Source organism: Oreochromis aureus, linkage group 18, assembly GCF_013358895.1.
Source record: "Oreochromis aureus strain Israel breed Guangdong linkage group 18, ZZ_aureus, whole genome shotgun sequence".
In the NCBI taxonomy this organism is placed as follows: Eukaryota; Metazoa; Chordata; class Actinopteri; order Cichliformes; family Cichlidae; genus Oreochromis; species Oreochromis aureus.
The window spans coordinates 27,039,097-27,056,200 of record NC_052959.1 but is presented as its reverse complement, the minus strand read 5'-3'; the positions used below and the strand labels follow the sequence as shown (position 1 = coordinate 27,056,200).

Sequence of the window (17,104 nt, the reverse complement as noted above, 5' to 3'; positions counted from 1 at the left end):
GCTCCCTCTGCTTGTTGTTTCTCTGCAGGCTGGAACGTGGGTGAAGGCTCAGACCTACAAGGGAATCTACGCCTCGTGGGCCGTGCTGCTGCTCCTGGTTCTCGTCACCCTGGCTCGGGCCTTCTACTGGGCCTGCATGAGGGTCAGCCAGCCCCTGCAGAACTTCACATAAAGCCCCACCACCACCAACACCTCTCCATCATCTGCCGTATCTCTCTTTCCAAACCACCTGGCCGGAAGAAAGTTGGCTTTAATGAAGAAAAACGAAACAAAACATGATATTTATTTAAATCCCTACTACAGAAAGAAACAGTTCTCCTCCTCCTGTCCCTTTCCCTTTTAGTCCAACGTGTTTCTAAAACTGGATGGTGGCGGCTGCGACTGCTATATATATCTATCGGTAATTATGATGACGCGTATAGCCTAATGTACTGTTTATCTGTTCTAATCTCGTGGCCAGTGTGGGGCTCATTTTAACATTTTTTTTAACAGTTTTTTTTCTTTTTACCCCTGCGCTGTATTTTGTCTGCGGCGCATCTGCTGCACTCGCAACTTCTAAGACGAGGGCTTAAAGTTAAGTCTTAGATGTGATTATCGGGCCTTCTTTAGTTTTTTGGGGGGCGGGGGGTACTTGCCCTTTCTAATCCTAATTTGTCATTAGGTTGAGTATTTCAGCATTTAACATTTCCTTTTAAACTGAAAAACAAAAGTCAGATGAAGCTAACAAATTGATGCCAGTAAGAAGATGAGCGGCTGGAGGGACATCAGCCTCCTTTTGTGAATCAAAAAGATCAAGTAGGTGTTGAAAAGTGTCTGAAAAATTGAATTCAGCAGCGCGTGAAGGTAGGCTATGATGTTTCTGAACTCTGTGTTTATGCTGAATTATCCCCTGGGACTGACTTTGATCCAAAGCAGCTTGAAAGCCTTAAAAGGAGGTGTGATAGAAGGATTCAACACTCGCACGTATGCGCGCACACACACACACAAACATACATACACAGCCACATTAATGCATACCATCACACAACAAAAGCAGGATGCTCTTTTAGAGTTGCACCAGCTCAGAAAGCAGTTTGTCAAAGGCAAACCAGCCTCCGTCTTCAAAGCCAGACCTGGAGACAGATTTCCTCCACACCGCGGTTTGTTTTTTTCAGTCGGGAAAGAAGTGACACGCGTGAAAGTTGTGGTCCGACAAGAATGTAACCGCATTTGAAAGCTTCTTTTTCTTGGAGCCAAAATGCAGCCAACAGGTTTGCACCAACTTCTCTGCAGTCAAAATAACATTAACAGCAGAGCTCGACAGAATCCTTCCTCCCCGCTTATTCCCATTTCCAAAAGATACGTGCGTGCGGTTTGCTCATGGTGCATTTTGTACAGCGTGGCTCTCTGAAATACAGAATACCAAAACAAATAAACCACAAATGGGTACTGACTTTTAGAATACTGATATCTGCCTTGTTGCATCTGCAAAACCCTCAGAGTATATGTGGAGTTTCTTTTAGACGTGTGTTTAGTTGTTGAACCACAGGAACAGGATTTTTTTTTTTTAAGTGCTGAAATCTGGGCTTATTCTGCACGACATGAGAGTTTCACAGCTGAGGGTAGAAACCCATACCGCTTCAAGATCTTCGTCCGAATGCACCAAGTTTCACACAAGTCACCTTATTTTGACATTAAAAACCACGCCGCTTTGTCCTTTTTGTGTTTTGGTTCAGTTCTGGATCACTTAACAGTACACACGTCACTTTTTTGGTCACTGAAGACGGAGGCTGCTACCGGTGAAGTTTTCACATTAAGGCCAGCGGGAGATGTTGCGTGGAAAGGTCAGAATAGGTCAGTAACATAAACACAAACACACACTATGAATACGTTCTCACACAGTGCTAGTCTGTAACTCGTCTGTGGTTCTGAATCTGAATGTGGTAATATTTCTTTAATGATTTATGTTTTGTTTTTTGATTGTAAATATATTTGTTGTATGATGGAAGTGATTAAACGGATTCTGTTGCACTCTGAGCTTAACACTACTGCTGTGATCGCTGCTCAACTTTTAATTGTTCTGTTTGAGAAGGTTATTTTTGCAGCTCCTTCAATTGTTACATATTTAATGATTTTTAATTTTTTTTTTTTGTGATCAGCTACTAACCTAACGAGCCTCTGGACACACGTTCGTGTTCAAAACATAAATATTAACATACCAACAAAACAACACTGAATCACATTCCTGAGCGATGGCATTTCTCTCTCTCTCTCACACACACACACACACACACACACACACACACACACACACACACACACACACACACACACACACTCAGCACCTTAGCCGGAAGTAAGAAACACTGCATACAGCAAGAATGAAGAGATAAAGTTACCCTGCTAGACTGAACTGAGGTCAATATGGATGCGTCATGTTATTTATTATACGCACTGCAAACTAGGATCAACTAAACAATTCAGCTTTTTACAGTTTTACAGTCTTATTTATTGTGAACGACGTGGGGTGTGGAGGGAGGTGATTTCATTTTCTTGCTCCGAGGACATTTGTTGTTTTTTTTTGTTTTATTTCTGTTTGTTTTTTTTCTTTTAATAGAACGATCTGCCTGTTTAAAGTTATGGTGGGTGCATTAATTTTTAAGACTGTTGGAAACAAAAAGAAATGAGATAATAGAACACGGTGCAAGATGACTTGTTTAAAGGACCCTTTTTTGCAGTGGAGTGACTGTGTTTTACCCACGACTGCAAAACAAATTAATCATGTTAACGCCAATAATCAAGAACCTGGCTGATGCTCTTTTCGGAGTTTGTTTACACTCGAATAAAGACATGATGATGTACAAAACTGGAGATGTGAGATCTTTTTATCTACCAACATAAAATTTTCGAATGCCTTTATTCTCTGCTCATGTCTTCCAAACAGATCTGGGGTTTTGAAAAGAGGATTTCACTGCTCGTGCTTCCTGGAATAATCAAACCGTTTATAGCTTAAAAAAATCAAAGAACTTCAAGGCACTCTCTTTGGAATAGCATTTACAATGGTTTTATTTTCATGCCATGGTCATGTTTGTAAAAGCAGATTAGTGCTTTTATAATATCTGTTGGGAAAAATGAACGTGTCTCAACTCTGAGCCATCGACGGCATAATTCAAAAGAAGCTGCCTCAGATGGGACGTAGCCTTATCTGCTTCCATTAATGTCCTCATCACACTTTTCCCAGTTGATGCCCAAACCAGAGTTATTATAGTTTATTTTTTCTCTTTCATTTTGACTTTTTGGTTAACATTCAATTTGCTTTCAGTTAACTTCTAGAGCGGATTTGATCATTTGAGTTCAGTTTCCATTGCTTAACCATAATTATTGTGTATCATGTCAGATACACAAGTTCCTGACACCTCTACATCATCAGTGTGATTTCATTTTTAAACCTTAACCCCCTCATATGTTTTTGTTTAAGAAAAACAAGCTATGAGCAAGAAATTGCATCAAAATGCTGGATGTAGATCAACACTCCAGTTTCAAGACAGTTGAATGTTCTGGCAATTGTGTCATGATCCTGGATTTAAAGGGTTAAAATGTTTAGTTTTACTTCAGCTTTTACTTGTTTTAATCTTCATAAATATTATAATTGAGCTGTATTTGTCAGGGGCAGAATTTCACAAGTTTTGAAGCAGCGTCTCAGTACAAACACAACAGTTTGTGAAGGCATTCGACTCACAGTCACGTAGACATCCCACATGTTAATAAACATGTCCATCAAAGCCGTGACTAAAACTGGCTAGAACTACAGTTTCCTCTGTAATTTTATTGTATTTTTATTAGATTTTCCGAATGCACAGTACTGTTTCTCGTATCTTGCCGTAGAGGCAAACTTGATTTCTAGAGCAATAAGCTCCCCTTGCACCCAACACACTTTTATTTCTGTTTAGATTTGAAACACTGGGATATACTGGCATCTTCGAGCATTACACATAGTGCTGATACAGACTGTTTATTTGCTGGACACTGCAGTGTTTCTCCAGGATCATTCAGACTGGCTGTGTGATGACTCAGGATGCAGAGATGCCAGTATCTCCACATTTTTCAAGCCTAAACCAAATAAAAGCGCATTAAACTAAGCAGGGGTGGGAGGAGGGCTTACTGCTCATGAAATCAAGCTTTCGAGTCGATAGAGGCTCTTCAGGAATTTTAAGATAGCTTGTTAATTCAGAAAAACAGCAGCTTGTTATTTATTTATTCATTTATTTATGCTTGGCCAAGTGAATGTATTATACTTTAGTATGTAAGAGACTAAAAGGGTGTCGAGATATAAGATATTGGAAAATGGCACCCATTTGGCCCACAGTATTTATCTTATTTCAATTAAAATTCTATAAGCAGCAAAATTTATTCAGAAAAATAAAGTCCTCATTTAAGCCAAGATATTTAGTGGCCTTTAATTTATAAATCCAGCTCCCCTTGGTTAAATCTTCTGGAAAGAGGAAAATGCTTAATTCCAAAGGCTTGTAACGTGGATGTGCTGCTAATATGTAGGTCCAGGTAGTGTCTAGCCACGGGGTAATTAACACGTCTGGATGTCTTTTTTTGCTCTTCCAGTGTAAAAAAACCCAACCTTGCAGTTAGTGAAATAATTGGTGGTCTGGGGTTTGTTTAGAATCACCGACGTACACTATTCACCTTTGCACATACACGAGATATTTGTATTTATGTACTGTTTGGGTTCTGGGATAATGATGGAAACAGAAACCCGTGATTAAAACTGTCATCCTTTCTTTTAATTAGGATCATTGCTAGTTATTAAAAAGAGTGAAATCCAAGCATTCCTCTTTTTGCTGAACTTAAAGGTCTCCCGTTTTAGAATCACTAATTAAAAGCTTTGTGCTGAAGCCAAATTAGTTTTATCTTCTCTCTCACTTTTTTTTTATTCTTACAAAATGCTGGAAAGAAGCTCATCATTTTCTCACACAACTTGGCCCCTGTTGGCTTCTCGAGTTTCATGCGGATATATTTTTTGCCTGGACACAAAGAGATGGAGAGATTAAGGACACTGAAAAACCTTTCAGAAACCACAGCTCCCCAGAGAGCCGCATGAACCACGGAGGCTGGAGGGGAGTAGACAAAAAAAAAAAAAAAAGCAGTGAAGAAGACAATTGCACTCATAACCTCCTGGTTTTCAGGCTTTAGCCAACTTTTATTCTGTAACACAACAACTGAGCCGTTATCTCACATAAATACGCACTCCTACTCAAAAGTGCTCCAGGGCCATTTTATTGTAATTGTATTGACTTAATTTTTCATTCATGAAATTATACTGCTCTGCCTCCTCGGAGAGCTTTACAGTCTCTGTTCTTCACTTTTGTTCAGTCGTTGCCATCTTGACAGTTTTCCCTTGTGAGGTGCTTCAGTGACAGCTTTGATGATTTGGGACTAAAAAACAATGAAATAACAGGAAAGAGAACGCAAAGCTGTAAATCATCGTATTTGTTCTACTTTCGGATTATGAGGGTCAGCACTGCACTCAAATCAGTTTGCCTTGTACAGCCGCCAATGTATGAAAGGCACTGCTATTTGGCTAATCCAGTATTAGGGGAAAAAAAGAAGGGAAAAAGACACTTATTTTAAATTAGCATGATGGGATTGTTTTAAAATGCAGCAATGGAATTAATTCTGTATATTCAATGTGCATCATGCACATTTGACAGAGCTGCTTTTATTTTAGGCCAACATTCAGAGAGAATCCGCAACGAAGAGGAACGGCAGCCTAATAATTAGAGCATGTGTCAAAGTACTAATGGCATTCTGGCTAATTGAACTGTTTTCATTTGAAGAATATTTTTAAAAACTTAATGTGTCTTCAGGGTGCGGGGGAAAAGGCAAAATCATACCACTGTAATTCAACATTGTAGCCTCGGGGGACCAAGCTATTTTAACAAACACAATGACAGATTGGGGTCTTTTATGACCCCCGTTATACTATTACACACAGGGACGGTGTTTTAATGCCACTATTTGTGTTTTACATTCACCAGCCACTTTATTAAGTAGACCTGCTGAATTACTTGTTAATACAAATGTCTAATCAGACAGTCACATGGCAGCAGCTTGGTGAGTTCAAGAATGTAGACGAACTGCTGAAGTTCAAACTGAGCATCATAATGAGGAAGAAAAGTAATTTAAGTGGTTGTTTACATCAGACGAGATGGTCAGAGTATTTCAGAAACTGCTTATCTACTGGAATTTTCCTGCACAACCATCTGCAGAGTTTACAGAGAATGGTCCGAAAAAGAGAGGATATCCAGCGAGTATCAGTTCTTTAGGTGATGTCAGAGGTCAGTTGAGAATGGCCAGACTCCTTTGAGCTGGTAGGAAGGCAATAGTAACTCCAGTAACTGCTCATTACACCCGAGGTAAGCAGAGGAGCATCTCTGAATGGACAAGACGTGAAATCTTGAAACAGATGAGCTAAAGCAGCAGAAGACTGAAAACTCCTGCCAGCTAAAACAGGAAACTACAGTTCACAGTCTCAATTTCTGCTGTGACATTTGTCATGGCACGATCAGAATTTTGCTTAAACAACATGAACACAGGGATTCAACCCGCCCTGTAGCAACAGTTCAGGGTAGTGGTGGTGTAACAGTGTGGGATAGTTTCTTGCAACACTTTGAGGACCTCACTACCAACTGAGCATCATTTAAACCCCACCGCCTACCTGAGTATTGCTGTTTACTCCCTTCATGACCACAGTGTACCCATCTTTTGATGGCTGCTTCAACCAGGATGATTAATATGCCACGTCACAAAGCTCATGCAGAAGAAAACTCTGCAGCACCTGTGTGATGCTATTGTGTCAATATGAACCAAAATCTCTGAGGAGTGTTTCCTGCACCTTGTTGAAACTGTGCCACCATGAATTAAGAGAGCTCTGAAGGCAAAACAGCAAAGGTGAGTCTAGTCAGTGTGTAACAAATATTCTAAAATGTCATACTGTAATGAATTATTGTTTTCAATCATGTTTATGTAAAAAAAGAGGGTTAACTCACTAATCACAATTAACTGAGTCATTTATATCCTCGCTTTGGAAATGAAATATCTTCCTAAAGGCTTAGCTATTGTTAGATATAAGATATTGTAAACATTACAATAAATTAACAATAAAATCAAACACTTGCACACGCAAAACAAGAAAAACATTCATATATTTTCCGGCCCTTAAATGACTCACATCATTGGACAAATTAAACAAGTACGAAAGGTTGCTGGAGAAGTAGTAGCAGAAGTATGCTGAGGTCAGCTGCAGGTTAAAATCTCAGCGAAGTCAGGAGCTCAAAACTGATCCAAGTCTTTATCTTTATCAAATAAAGCAGTTTTAACATTTTCCACCTAAAGTACTATATATTAATAGGGAATATTTACATTTTCCAAACAATATAACATACAAGCGCAGAGCATCTTAGTAAGGAGGTGAGCCCTGATTACCATCAAACAGCTTCAGTGCATCTTGAAATTGTTTATTTAAGACACTAGAACTCTGCTCCATTCTTCCAAGAGACATTCCCTAATGTGCCGTGATGACATCGGTGGTGTGCCAATGCGTTAAAACCGTTGTGACAGACACGTTTCATTGCAGGATAAAGACGATCAGCTTTCCACTCAGTTGCAGTGACCCTTTCTTTTAAGGCGATAAGTGAGCCTGCTCGACGCCAGCAAAGCGCTTTCAACAGAGCCACCAGATCACCTTACTGCAAGGGTCAAGGGTTCACGTTTTGTTTTGATGTATGTGAAATGATGCATGAGGAATATTTGATTGGTACAGCCAGGAAAACAAGAAGTCTGGTGATGACTGATTGATTTCTGTCTTCCAACAAGGCAAACATAATGAAATAATGCACTGCCTGTGCTCACACATTGTTTGCGCTTACACATAGCGCACAACTGATGGGAGACAATGCAAGCGAGGGCTTAAAGCTGAGACATATTGATGCATAAATTAAATTAAATACAGTCAAACAGAGACAAATGTGATCTCAAAGCTTTGAAGACTGAGTGCCAATTAACGGAGCCAGCATATACATTAAACAAAATAATTACAAATCCATGCTTCATTTTTGTTATTATTAAAGATTAAAATACCAGAAAGCTTCCAGAGCTGCACACAATGATCACAATGATTTTTACATTTGTTGTCACATCTATAAAGTCCTCTTGTTCTTCAATATCTGTTGCTGATGTATCAAGGGCTGATATTTGGCACCTGTACGCCTGGATCTTGGCTTGGATTACTATTATCATTATTATTATTATTTATAACGTTTATCAAAGTCTCTGCTTTCAAACTGAAAGTCCATTCTCGCTGTACGTTTGTGTGAAGTGCACCCAAGATGAGATTCATTTCTCAAAACGCTGCGCTCTCCTCGAGCTCTCCTTCAGGTCCATGAGTGATCGGCCTTATTTCCCATCAGGCCTGTGATCGATTTAGTAGTCACTGCTCAGTTAGTCACTACTGTGCCAAGTTTTCTGCTTTCTGCTTCAAAATGCGGGTGTGACTTTTAGTCACTGCTTCCTGTGTCGAAGGTTTGGGGGTTTTGTGTTAGTTGTCCTTTTTTGGGTCGATTTTGAGATGTTTAATCATCATCAGGGTGGTTCCTGAAAGATGAAAACGATTTTTTCTAATTTTACAGCAATGATTACAAATAAATCCAAGCGGCCTGTATGACGCTTGGGTGATAAAGGGTTAAGCCTCTGAGGTTTAAATGGTAAGCCAGTAGAAAGGCACAATGGACATAACTTAGGAAAAATGTAAATAGTTTTTGATGTTTGTCAGTTAGAATTATTATTTTCTTTTTTGTTCCCTGATCGCCAAGACTTGGGAGAACAACTTAGTAAAAACAGAGGAGTTTTCCCAGAGTTCGGATTAGGGGTTGGGTCGTCGCCAACGACGATTTAGACCTCAGAGGAGGCAGCAGGATGACTGACACACTCGCAGGCCTCATAAATTATTACCACAGGCCAGCACTGGCCTGCGGGCCACACTTTGAGACTGCTTGCTTCAGGGAAAGAAAAAAAAGGGGAAATCTAAGTGATGCCGTCTTTGTTTCCTGATGATTTTTTCACCTTTCCTGCTCAATCTGTCATTTTCTTCCGCCACCTTACCTCCTGCTTTATTTATTATCTGTTACTCAACCAGATCAGACTAAGAGGTTATGAGTTATTCCACAGACACACACACACAAACACACACACACACAGGATGTATCACACACACTCACAGAGCTCCCCTTGCACACTCTCAGTGAATATTGCAGCAGTTAAGAAAAAAGGCAGTGCCTCGCTAAAGCCTTGATCCCTCTTACTTCTAACAGGATTTGACCCTTAAGACTCGGAGCATGACCCTCATCTGCTGCAATACCATCATCCTGTTTAACATACACTCTCACTATTGTCCTCCTGCCCTCACTCACACACAGTTCACACAAACACACACACGCACATCTAGAAGCCGCATACGCACACACAGGAAGTCTGAGACATTTCAGGGACTCAAACCTTCACTGCACTCCAACTCTACATACTCCCACACACACATACACGCACACACTGTACCGCATGATGTAACACTAGCTTAATTTTACGCCTAACACACAACCTGATGGATCCAGTTAAATGTAAATCGCGAACAACCGCTCCTGGCACTACAAAGAAAGAGGAGCGAAATAAGGAGATGACAAGGGATGGAGGACGGAGGGAGGAGGATGATGGAGAGGTTTCAGTGTGGGGAGGAGGGGGGTAACTCTCTGTGAGAGGATGATACGATTGAATGAGTGAGAACGAGAGAGACGAAGGGGAAGGCGAGGGAGAGAGAGAGGCAGTGAGGATGAGAGGATGCAGGGAGATGAAGGAGAAGGAGAGATTGAGCAGGCAGCTAAGCACCAGATTAAACTCTGGGGTCGTCAGCTGTAAAACAAACAGTCCTTTTAGCAGGGATCAAATCCAGACTTAACCCCCCCATCCCTCATCCTCCTCATCCTCCTCATCCTCTGTCCACACGCAAACACACACACACACAGAGGAGATAATGCAGCTTGCTCAAGTAGAAGAGAGTAGGGGGGAAAAAAGCAGGGATGACAATCTTGGTGGAAAGCAAATTCCCGTCTCAGGACCCATTTTTGTGCGCCACTACCTAAATTGCCCCTCAGGGAATGTGAAGTCTTATTATACCCTGGCAGAAGTCCTTCATTATATTTGTTTTTTTTTTTTTATCCCCCTGCACAGCTCCTCTTGGTGATAGACTGGGCTAATATCTGGCACAGAAACACTAGAGAGTAAGTAAGGCAGAGGAGGGGGTTTTCCTCACACAGATCTGTGTTTATATTGCATCTTTACTGTAATATTCCCCAGACAGTGCTGCAAGCCTCAGTTCTCTTTCTGTCATCTGCTTCTGGGTGCTGCAGTTCCATCAGTCCGAAGGCTCAATTTCCAAACTGTCAGCTTTTATACTCACTATGAGGCCACTTCCTTTGTTGTGTGAGTGTGTGTTTGTGTGTGTCTGCAAAGTGTCTGTTTAAATCCACTACTAACAGCAGGATTTTTTTTTTTACTGTCTATCAGCTGTCTTTCTTAGGACAGCTCTGAAGTTGAGTATTTTTGAAAAGTGGGGTTATTTACCTCATGGTATCATAAGGCAGTTTAAGAGTTAAAAAAACAAACAAACCTGACCCTCACAATACACCTTTCAACCAGTTCGAGATGAAAAAGGATTATCTTTTTTTGTGAATCATACATAAAGCTTCTCTAACAAAGTTAAAAGATCCGGAGATCTTTTAACTTTGTCTTTAAAGTGCCTTTAAAGGGACTTTAATCCCACAAGGTTTCAAAAACTTTTCAGATTTAAGAGCAAATATAATTATATTGACTTTTCTATCAAATGTAACCATTCGGTAGTTATTTGCTTAAGTATGATAGCCCCAGTTGTTCCTTTAATTATTTTTGAAGGGGTTTTAAGTTGTAGATCACACAAAAACAGCGAAGTGAAGGCATCAGTTTGATGTTCATGGTGATGGTGTCAGTTTCAGCTGTTACATTTTACAGAAACAGCAACTCAATAATGAATCAAGAACAACTAGGCGTAATAGATAATGAAATATAATTTTTTTTAGCAACCCATTTTTGATTTTTTTTTGATTGAACAAACAATATTTAAACTAATCACAAAGTTTGTTTTAAACTGAGAAAGGTGATATAGCAGTTTCACTTCACAGTGAGAAGGTCCTGGCTTCAAATTCAGTCTGAGGCCTTTCTGTGTGGAGTTTGCACGTTTTCCCTGTGATTGTGTGGGTTCTCTCCCAGTACTCCAGCTTCCTCCCACACTCCATTGGGTCAGGTTAATTGGTGATTCTAAACTGACTCTATGTGTTAGCCCCACAACAGATTGGCGACCTGTGACCCAAACACCCCATCCACCAAATTGGATAAGCAGAAGAAACTAAATGTAGCTTGCAGTGCATTTTGTTAAATTTAAATTAGTGTAGGAGCCAGACAAAGTGGGCAACTGTCCCCGGGTTGGTCCCCTCAAATCATGGTTTACTGCATGTAATTTCCATCTTCTTAATTTAACTAATTATACATTTCTGGGAAATATGAAGCATAAAATGAACAATGGCATGTCCCCTATTATCTCATCCTGTGCTGCACTTTAATAATAATAATAATACTACCAGCCGGCACATCTAAAGCTCATTAACATATTACATCTTGTAGAAATATTAAAATGACGATATGCAGTTTCAGGCTGAGTGCTGTATTTTAATTCCTTAGAGTTTTATTTGGCCTTGTTGCCCGGCAACCCCACTAACAAGATTCCGAAACTCAAAGTGACTGTTGGTCGCTAGGAAACATCACATAACCAAAATGTAATTTTTACATGCCTTTCTGTGTGTGTGAGTGAGTGTGTGTGTGTGTGTGTGTGTGTGTGTGTGTGTGTGTGTGTGTGTGTGTTAATTAGTGAGCCTTAGAGGTGATGGTAGGAGTATTTTTTAACATTAGCTGCATATCTATTGCACCGACATGAAAGAAGTGTTGAGCTTTTCATCTCACAGGAAGAAAGTGAAATTACTTTTTTAAGACCTTAAAAGCAATTTCTGGATTCATAAAAAGACAGACTTTGACAACAGCTTAGATCTAATTAAAAGCGAGCCTTTAGCTACTTTAAATGTATCTGTTGCACAAAAGTTGTTTCGTTCTTAACTATCCAAAGTTGGATTAATGTACTATAAATATGGAGGAAATCAAAACCTTTCATTCAAACTGAGTAAAACATGCTTAGACAAATATTAAATCAAAAAGCTCTGCTCGCATCATTCAAGCAAGAAACTTGTCCTTTAGAAGAATAAAAAATAATTTTTAATATTAGATGAATGTAACAAAAAATAATGAGTCATTTTCCAATAAAGTCTTTTTTGGGCTGTTCTTTTTGCACTATGAGATGAATCAGTCTTTACTTTTGTCAGACCCCTTGAGGCCTGTTTTACATCTCATGTGAGATCAAACCAGATGTCCTAGAAATAAGTTTATGTGCAACTCTATTATTACCTTCAAAGAAATGTAAAAAGAAAACCCTGGCTTGATTAGGAAATATATTTTAATAAATTTAAAGCCAGGAAGAGGTGGTTGGGGTTGAAGGAGAGTGTGCAAACATGAGATTGGATCCAGTGGTTTTGCTGTTGTAACAAAAGCACTTTGGCTAAGGTTACAGGTTAAAAGACCACATGTTGTGATTAAAGTCACAGTAGATTTTTTTCCCGTATGAAACCATACCATACTTTTTTAAAGAATTTGAGAAGTTACTCACTCTGCTCTGTCAGAGTGACCTCACTCAACTCACCAAACTTTAGTTTTGTGTATTTTAAAACACGAGAATTATGGCTAATATCAGTGTTCGGTGTCAGCCAAAGGAGTCTAGCTGATCATTTTCCACATATTTAGATTTCATTTTAGATTTGGAGCGCTGTGAAGGACACTGAATGTCAAATCCTCATCGTTTCTCCCTCAAAATACAGACATTTTCATATCGTAATGTAGTTTAAGTGCAATGTTTGCACCGGCTATTGCTCATAATAAAATATAATGACCAAAACATTTCCAAAGCCAGCCTAAAGTAGTAAACTATTATGTAGTCTGTTGTAATAGGCTAAAAAATGTCATCTCACTTCTGTTTTTTAAGGTTGAAGTGAAGGAAAAGGAACTGAATGGTATCGGCATGGATCCTCGTATATGTGCAATTATCTATGTGTGTTTGGTTTCAAGCTCTGCATGTGACCCGGGGTCCTCAGGCTGCTAAAAGCACAACATTCAACTCAATTAGTGCTATGCATAATTGATAGCTGTCTGGGAGAGTATTTGTATTTACACTGGAATTAAAAGCCTCCGGTGTCAGCTATCACATCTGAGGGACGATAAGTGTATGCGGGTGGGACTGTGTGTGTGTGTGTGTGTGTGTGTGTGTGTGTGTGTGTGTGTGTGTGTGTGTTTTGTGCAAGGGGTGGGGGACTGTATAGGGATGCATGTGCATCACAAGCCTAAGCAGATTGTTGCTAGGAGCTTCTCTTTATGTCTTTTTTCCTGCTGTATAGGGAACACTAAATCACAGCTAATCCACCAACAAATGCAGCAGCACAACATTTTGTTCGGGTTAAGTAATGCAGGATTAAGTCGTAACCCAGTTCTCACAGACTCGACAAAATATAGATTTGGATGCTGTCTGTGTGTGTGATTGTGTTGAAAAGAAGCTGATATCAACGTATCAAAAATAATATTTCCATTTTAGGAAATACAATCTTTCCAATACTTCATTAGCATAATTACCTTATTAAGAAACAAGTAGAAATCTTCTATACTTAGCTACTGCTGTACACTAGCATAAATTGTGTATTAGCATAAAAAAAGCTATCCTAGTTCTATACATTTGTAACTGCGATGTTGCTAGGCAACAAGCTGATAATAGCCTCTGGTTAAAATGTAATTCTGTACATACGTGTCCTGTCAACATAAAACTTGTCATTTTTTTTATACAGATTTGCGGGTTTACCCTTAGGCTTACCTATGAGCAGATCTACACGGCTTTCAACTGTTTCCAGTTATAGCTTCATATTTAACAAACACACGTGAAAGCAGAACTGATATTTCAAGATTTACCGATCTGTCAAAATGTTCTCTTTAATGATGTGTAAACACAAGCATGGAAGAAACTAAAACTAAGTTTTCAGTTATAAAAAGCATGTAATTTACATTTTTAAGTTAAAAGAAAGGGAACAAAAATGGAATCAATATTAAAAATAAGTCAAAATGACTTATCATGTGTACCTTACATCTTTGCTTTAAGGGTTTTGCGACTTTCAAGCACAGTGTTTCATTTGCTTGGCAAAAAAAACCCCAAAAGTTTTGTTCTGTAAAACTATTTGAATTCTTCCATTTATAAAAGTTATTTGAAATGGATGTATTGTTATTAAAAACATTAAAGTTAAAAAACTGCTTAGAATTATCAAAGTATTTAGAATTTACACTAATACATCTTCTGAACCATTTTAAGTAGTTTTATTTATTTGTCTAGTGTTGCATGCTGTAGGAATGCCCCCTCACCTTCACAGAAGTGCGATAAGTGCTCGAGGCCTGTGGGACCAATAGCAGGACATTAGCTTGAGCAAAATTTGCATGTCAACATTCATGTATTTCCACCTCTACAACATAGAGGCCTCCTTGTGCATACTCTTCGGCAGAGTATTGAACAGCCTGTTGACCTTGGCCAAAGTCACTAAGCCTGTCAATACCACAAGAAGCTGAATACATTCAGGCTTTGCTCAGCTACTATTTTACTGTAACAATATACTCAGCATATGAGTTATGATATATCGTTGACAATCATTTTAAAAGTGTGGCTCTTAATATTTGATTATGATAACCCCTATTAAGTTCATCACCTATTTGATTCAATAAATGCGATGGATAATTAATGCAAAACCCTCTGTCACCTTCAGTCTGCTCAATCATATCTCTCTCTTCAGCTCACTTTAATATGCTCCAGTCATGACACAGAAGAAAAGTACCTTCACCTGTTTCCTAACACCTTATTTTCTCATGCTTTTTAGTTCTGACCCACTCTCACATATAATCATCTAAGCACTGTGAGAAGTTGTTGACCTCGACTCATCTGTGCTTACAAGAAGTAAGTCATATAAGGGGTAAACCATAAGTAAACCATTTAAGGGTGACAAAAGGGACTATGCAAAAGGTGATGTTTTAAAATGACAAATTTTATATAAAACTCTTAAAATGAAAACTTTGCAACAATATATATAAATAAAAAAGTTTAGCTAATTAACACATTGTGGTCCATTTATGACTTCCCTGGGAGATTTTAATGATTTCAATGTGAGTCTGCTGCTTTTCTTTTTGTGGAATTTAAAGGTGCACTTAACGGCTCTGGCGAATTATAACAATCATTTGCCCCTATTTTTTTTTACACAAATTAACATGTTAGTATATTTAAAAAATAACTGTTCGATGATGATCTATCAGCAGCTAATCAAAGCTGCATTTCTAAGTTAATGAGTGATGGTTTCATGTTTTGGGGGGGGTTTCTTCATTCATCATCAGTGTAATCAACATCTTTTTGTCATGCCCCAGTCTTCCTAATTCTGGGGCTGGGGGAAGGAGGGAGTAATGTTGTAGGAGGGAAGGGGGAGGTGGGAGTGTGTGTCTGTGTGTGGTTAGGGGGTGAGATGAGATAGAGGGTTTAAGATTCGGTCCATCCATCCTTCAGTCCTCCCAGATTGGAAGTGGGCCGGCAGACAAACTGATCATTGTTACTCATCTTAACGAAGAGTTTTCCACTCCGGCTCCAATCAAGGTAACAGGACCAATTGCATTATGATTACACTTGCACGGGAGCTTTTGAATTAGGCTGCTCTTTGTAAACAAAATTATTTTGAATGATTAGTTAAATTTTGACCTTAAAGTCACCTACTTTAAAAAAATAACCCCTGTGAAAATGTTGTGCTTCTCTGGAATAATGATTTCAACTAGTTACCATTAGATTTACGGTGGAGTTGGATTTGCATTTTTAGGCACTTGGTGCTCTTATGAGGTAAAAAAAAAATAAAAATAAACCGAGGCTTTAATTTGTAGTTACCCACCAAAACAACCAATAAAAAGGGGGGAAATTTAAATATGAGAGCCAAAGTCTGCATAAAAATGCGCAGAAAGCTAAACTGAATTAACTCTAATTCATCTGCAGTCCTCTTTTGATCATGTTTTAGTTTGTTTTTCAATTTTGAAGCGGACCATCTTGGAGCTTGTTTTTGTCTAATCGTCGGCCTTAAAAAGTGAAACGACTTTGGCTCGGCTCCCGCGGTTTCCTGATAATGTCCCTGTGACCCTGCAGTGATCATGTGTGAGAGTAGTGCTGCATGGGAGAAGGAAATAAAATAAGAGCTGAAGGCAGACATCGTTTTTTTTTTTTTTTTTTTTTTGTTGCTCCAAGATAAGAGGATATTACAGCCGATGGAAGAGGGCTTATAGCAGAGGAGGCATCATTCAGTTGGGGGAAAAGGGTTATGTGAAGTACTTCTTGAAGAGATGAGTTTTCAGCCTTGCAGGGAAGATGGTGGGTGTCTCTGCTGCTGCGAATCGCCTGGGAAGGTCATTGTGTCTGTGGGCGGACGATGTGTGTGTGTGTGTTTATAGGATGAAATTATAGAAAAATATAGAGTATTAAACAATGTCTGCAGGGAAAATGGTGCTTTCACACATTTAAGCCACTGTAAAACCAGCTATTGAGTCAAATGCAATTCCAGGCACATTATAAACTGTCAGGGCATACATAACACATTATATTCATTTACTTATATTGATCTAATATACAATTGGGAGATTGGCTTTGCCATCGATTTCATTTGTGGGTGATGGTGAAAGGATAAGTTGCTGCAATCAGTTGCATTTGTGCTTTGTTGTGATGGCTAATTTCACACCAGATGAGAGGTAATTATCATTTTTTATAAGATATTTTCTTGTAGTCAGACACTGACAAGTTTTATCTGTTTGTATTTTGTGACAG

The 17,104-nt window shown here is 39.0% G+C and overlaps 1 protein-coding gene across 2 annotated transcripts in view; it reads left to right on the top strand.

The window, feature by feature from the left end:
- Nucleotides 1-2,671, top strand: part of pip4p1a (phosphatidylinositol-4,5-bisphosphate 4-phosphatase 1a) — a 28,024-nt gene extending 25,353 nt beyond the window's left edge. For both annotated transcript variants that reach the window (XM_031754953.2, XM_039602750.1), the window contains exon 7: nucleotides 29-2,671. In XM_031754953.2, the coding sequence (XP_031610813.1) occupies nucleotides 29-172 (144 nt within the window). In that variant the 3' untranslated portion in view covers nucleotides 173-2,671. The remainder of the gene's footprint in view (nucleotides 1-28) is intronic.
- Nucleotides 2,672-17,104: the final 14,433 nt, after the last annotated feature.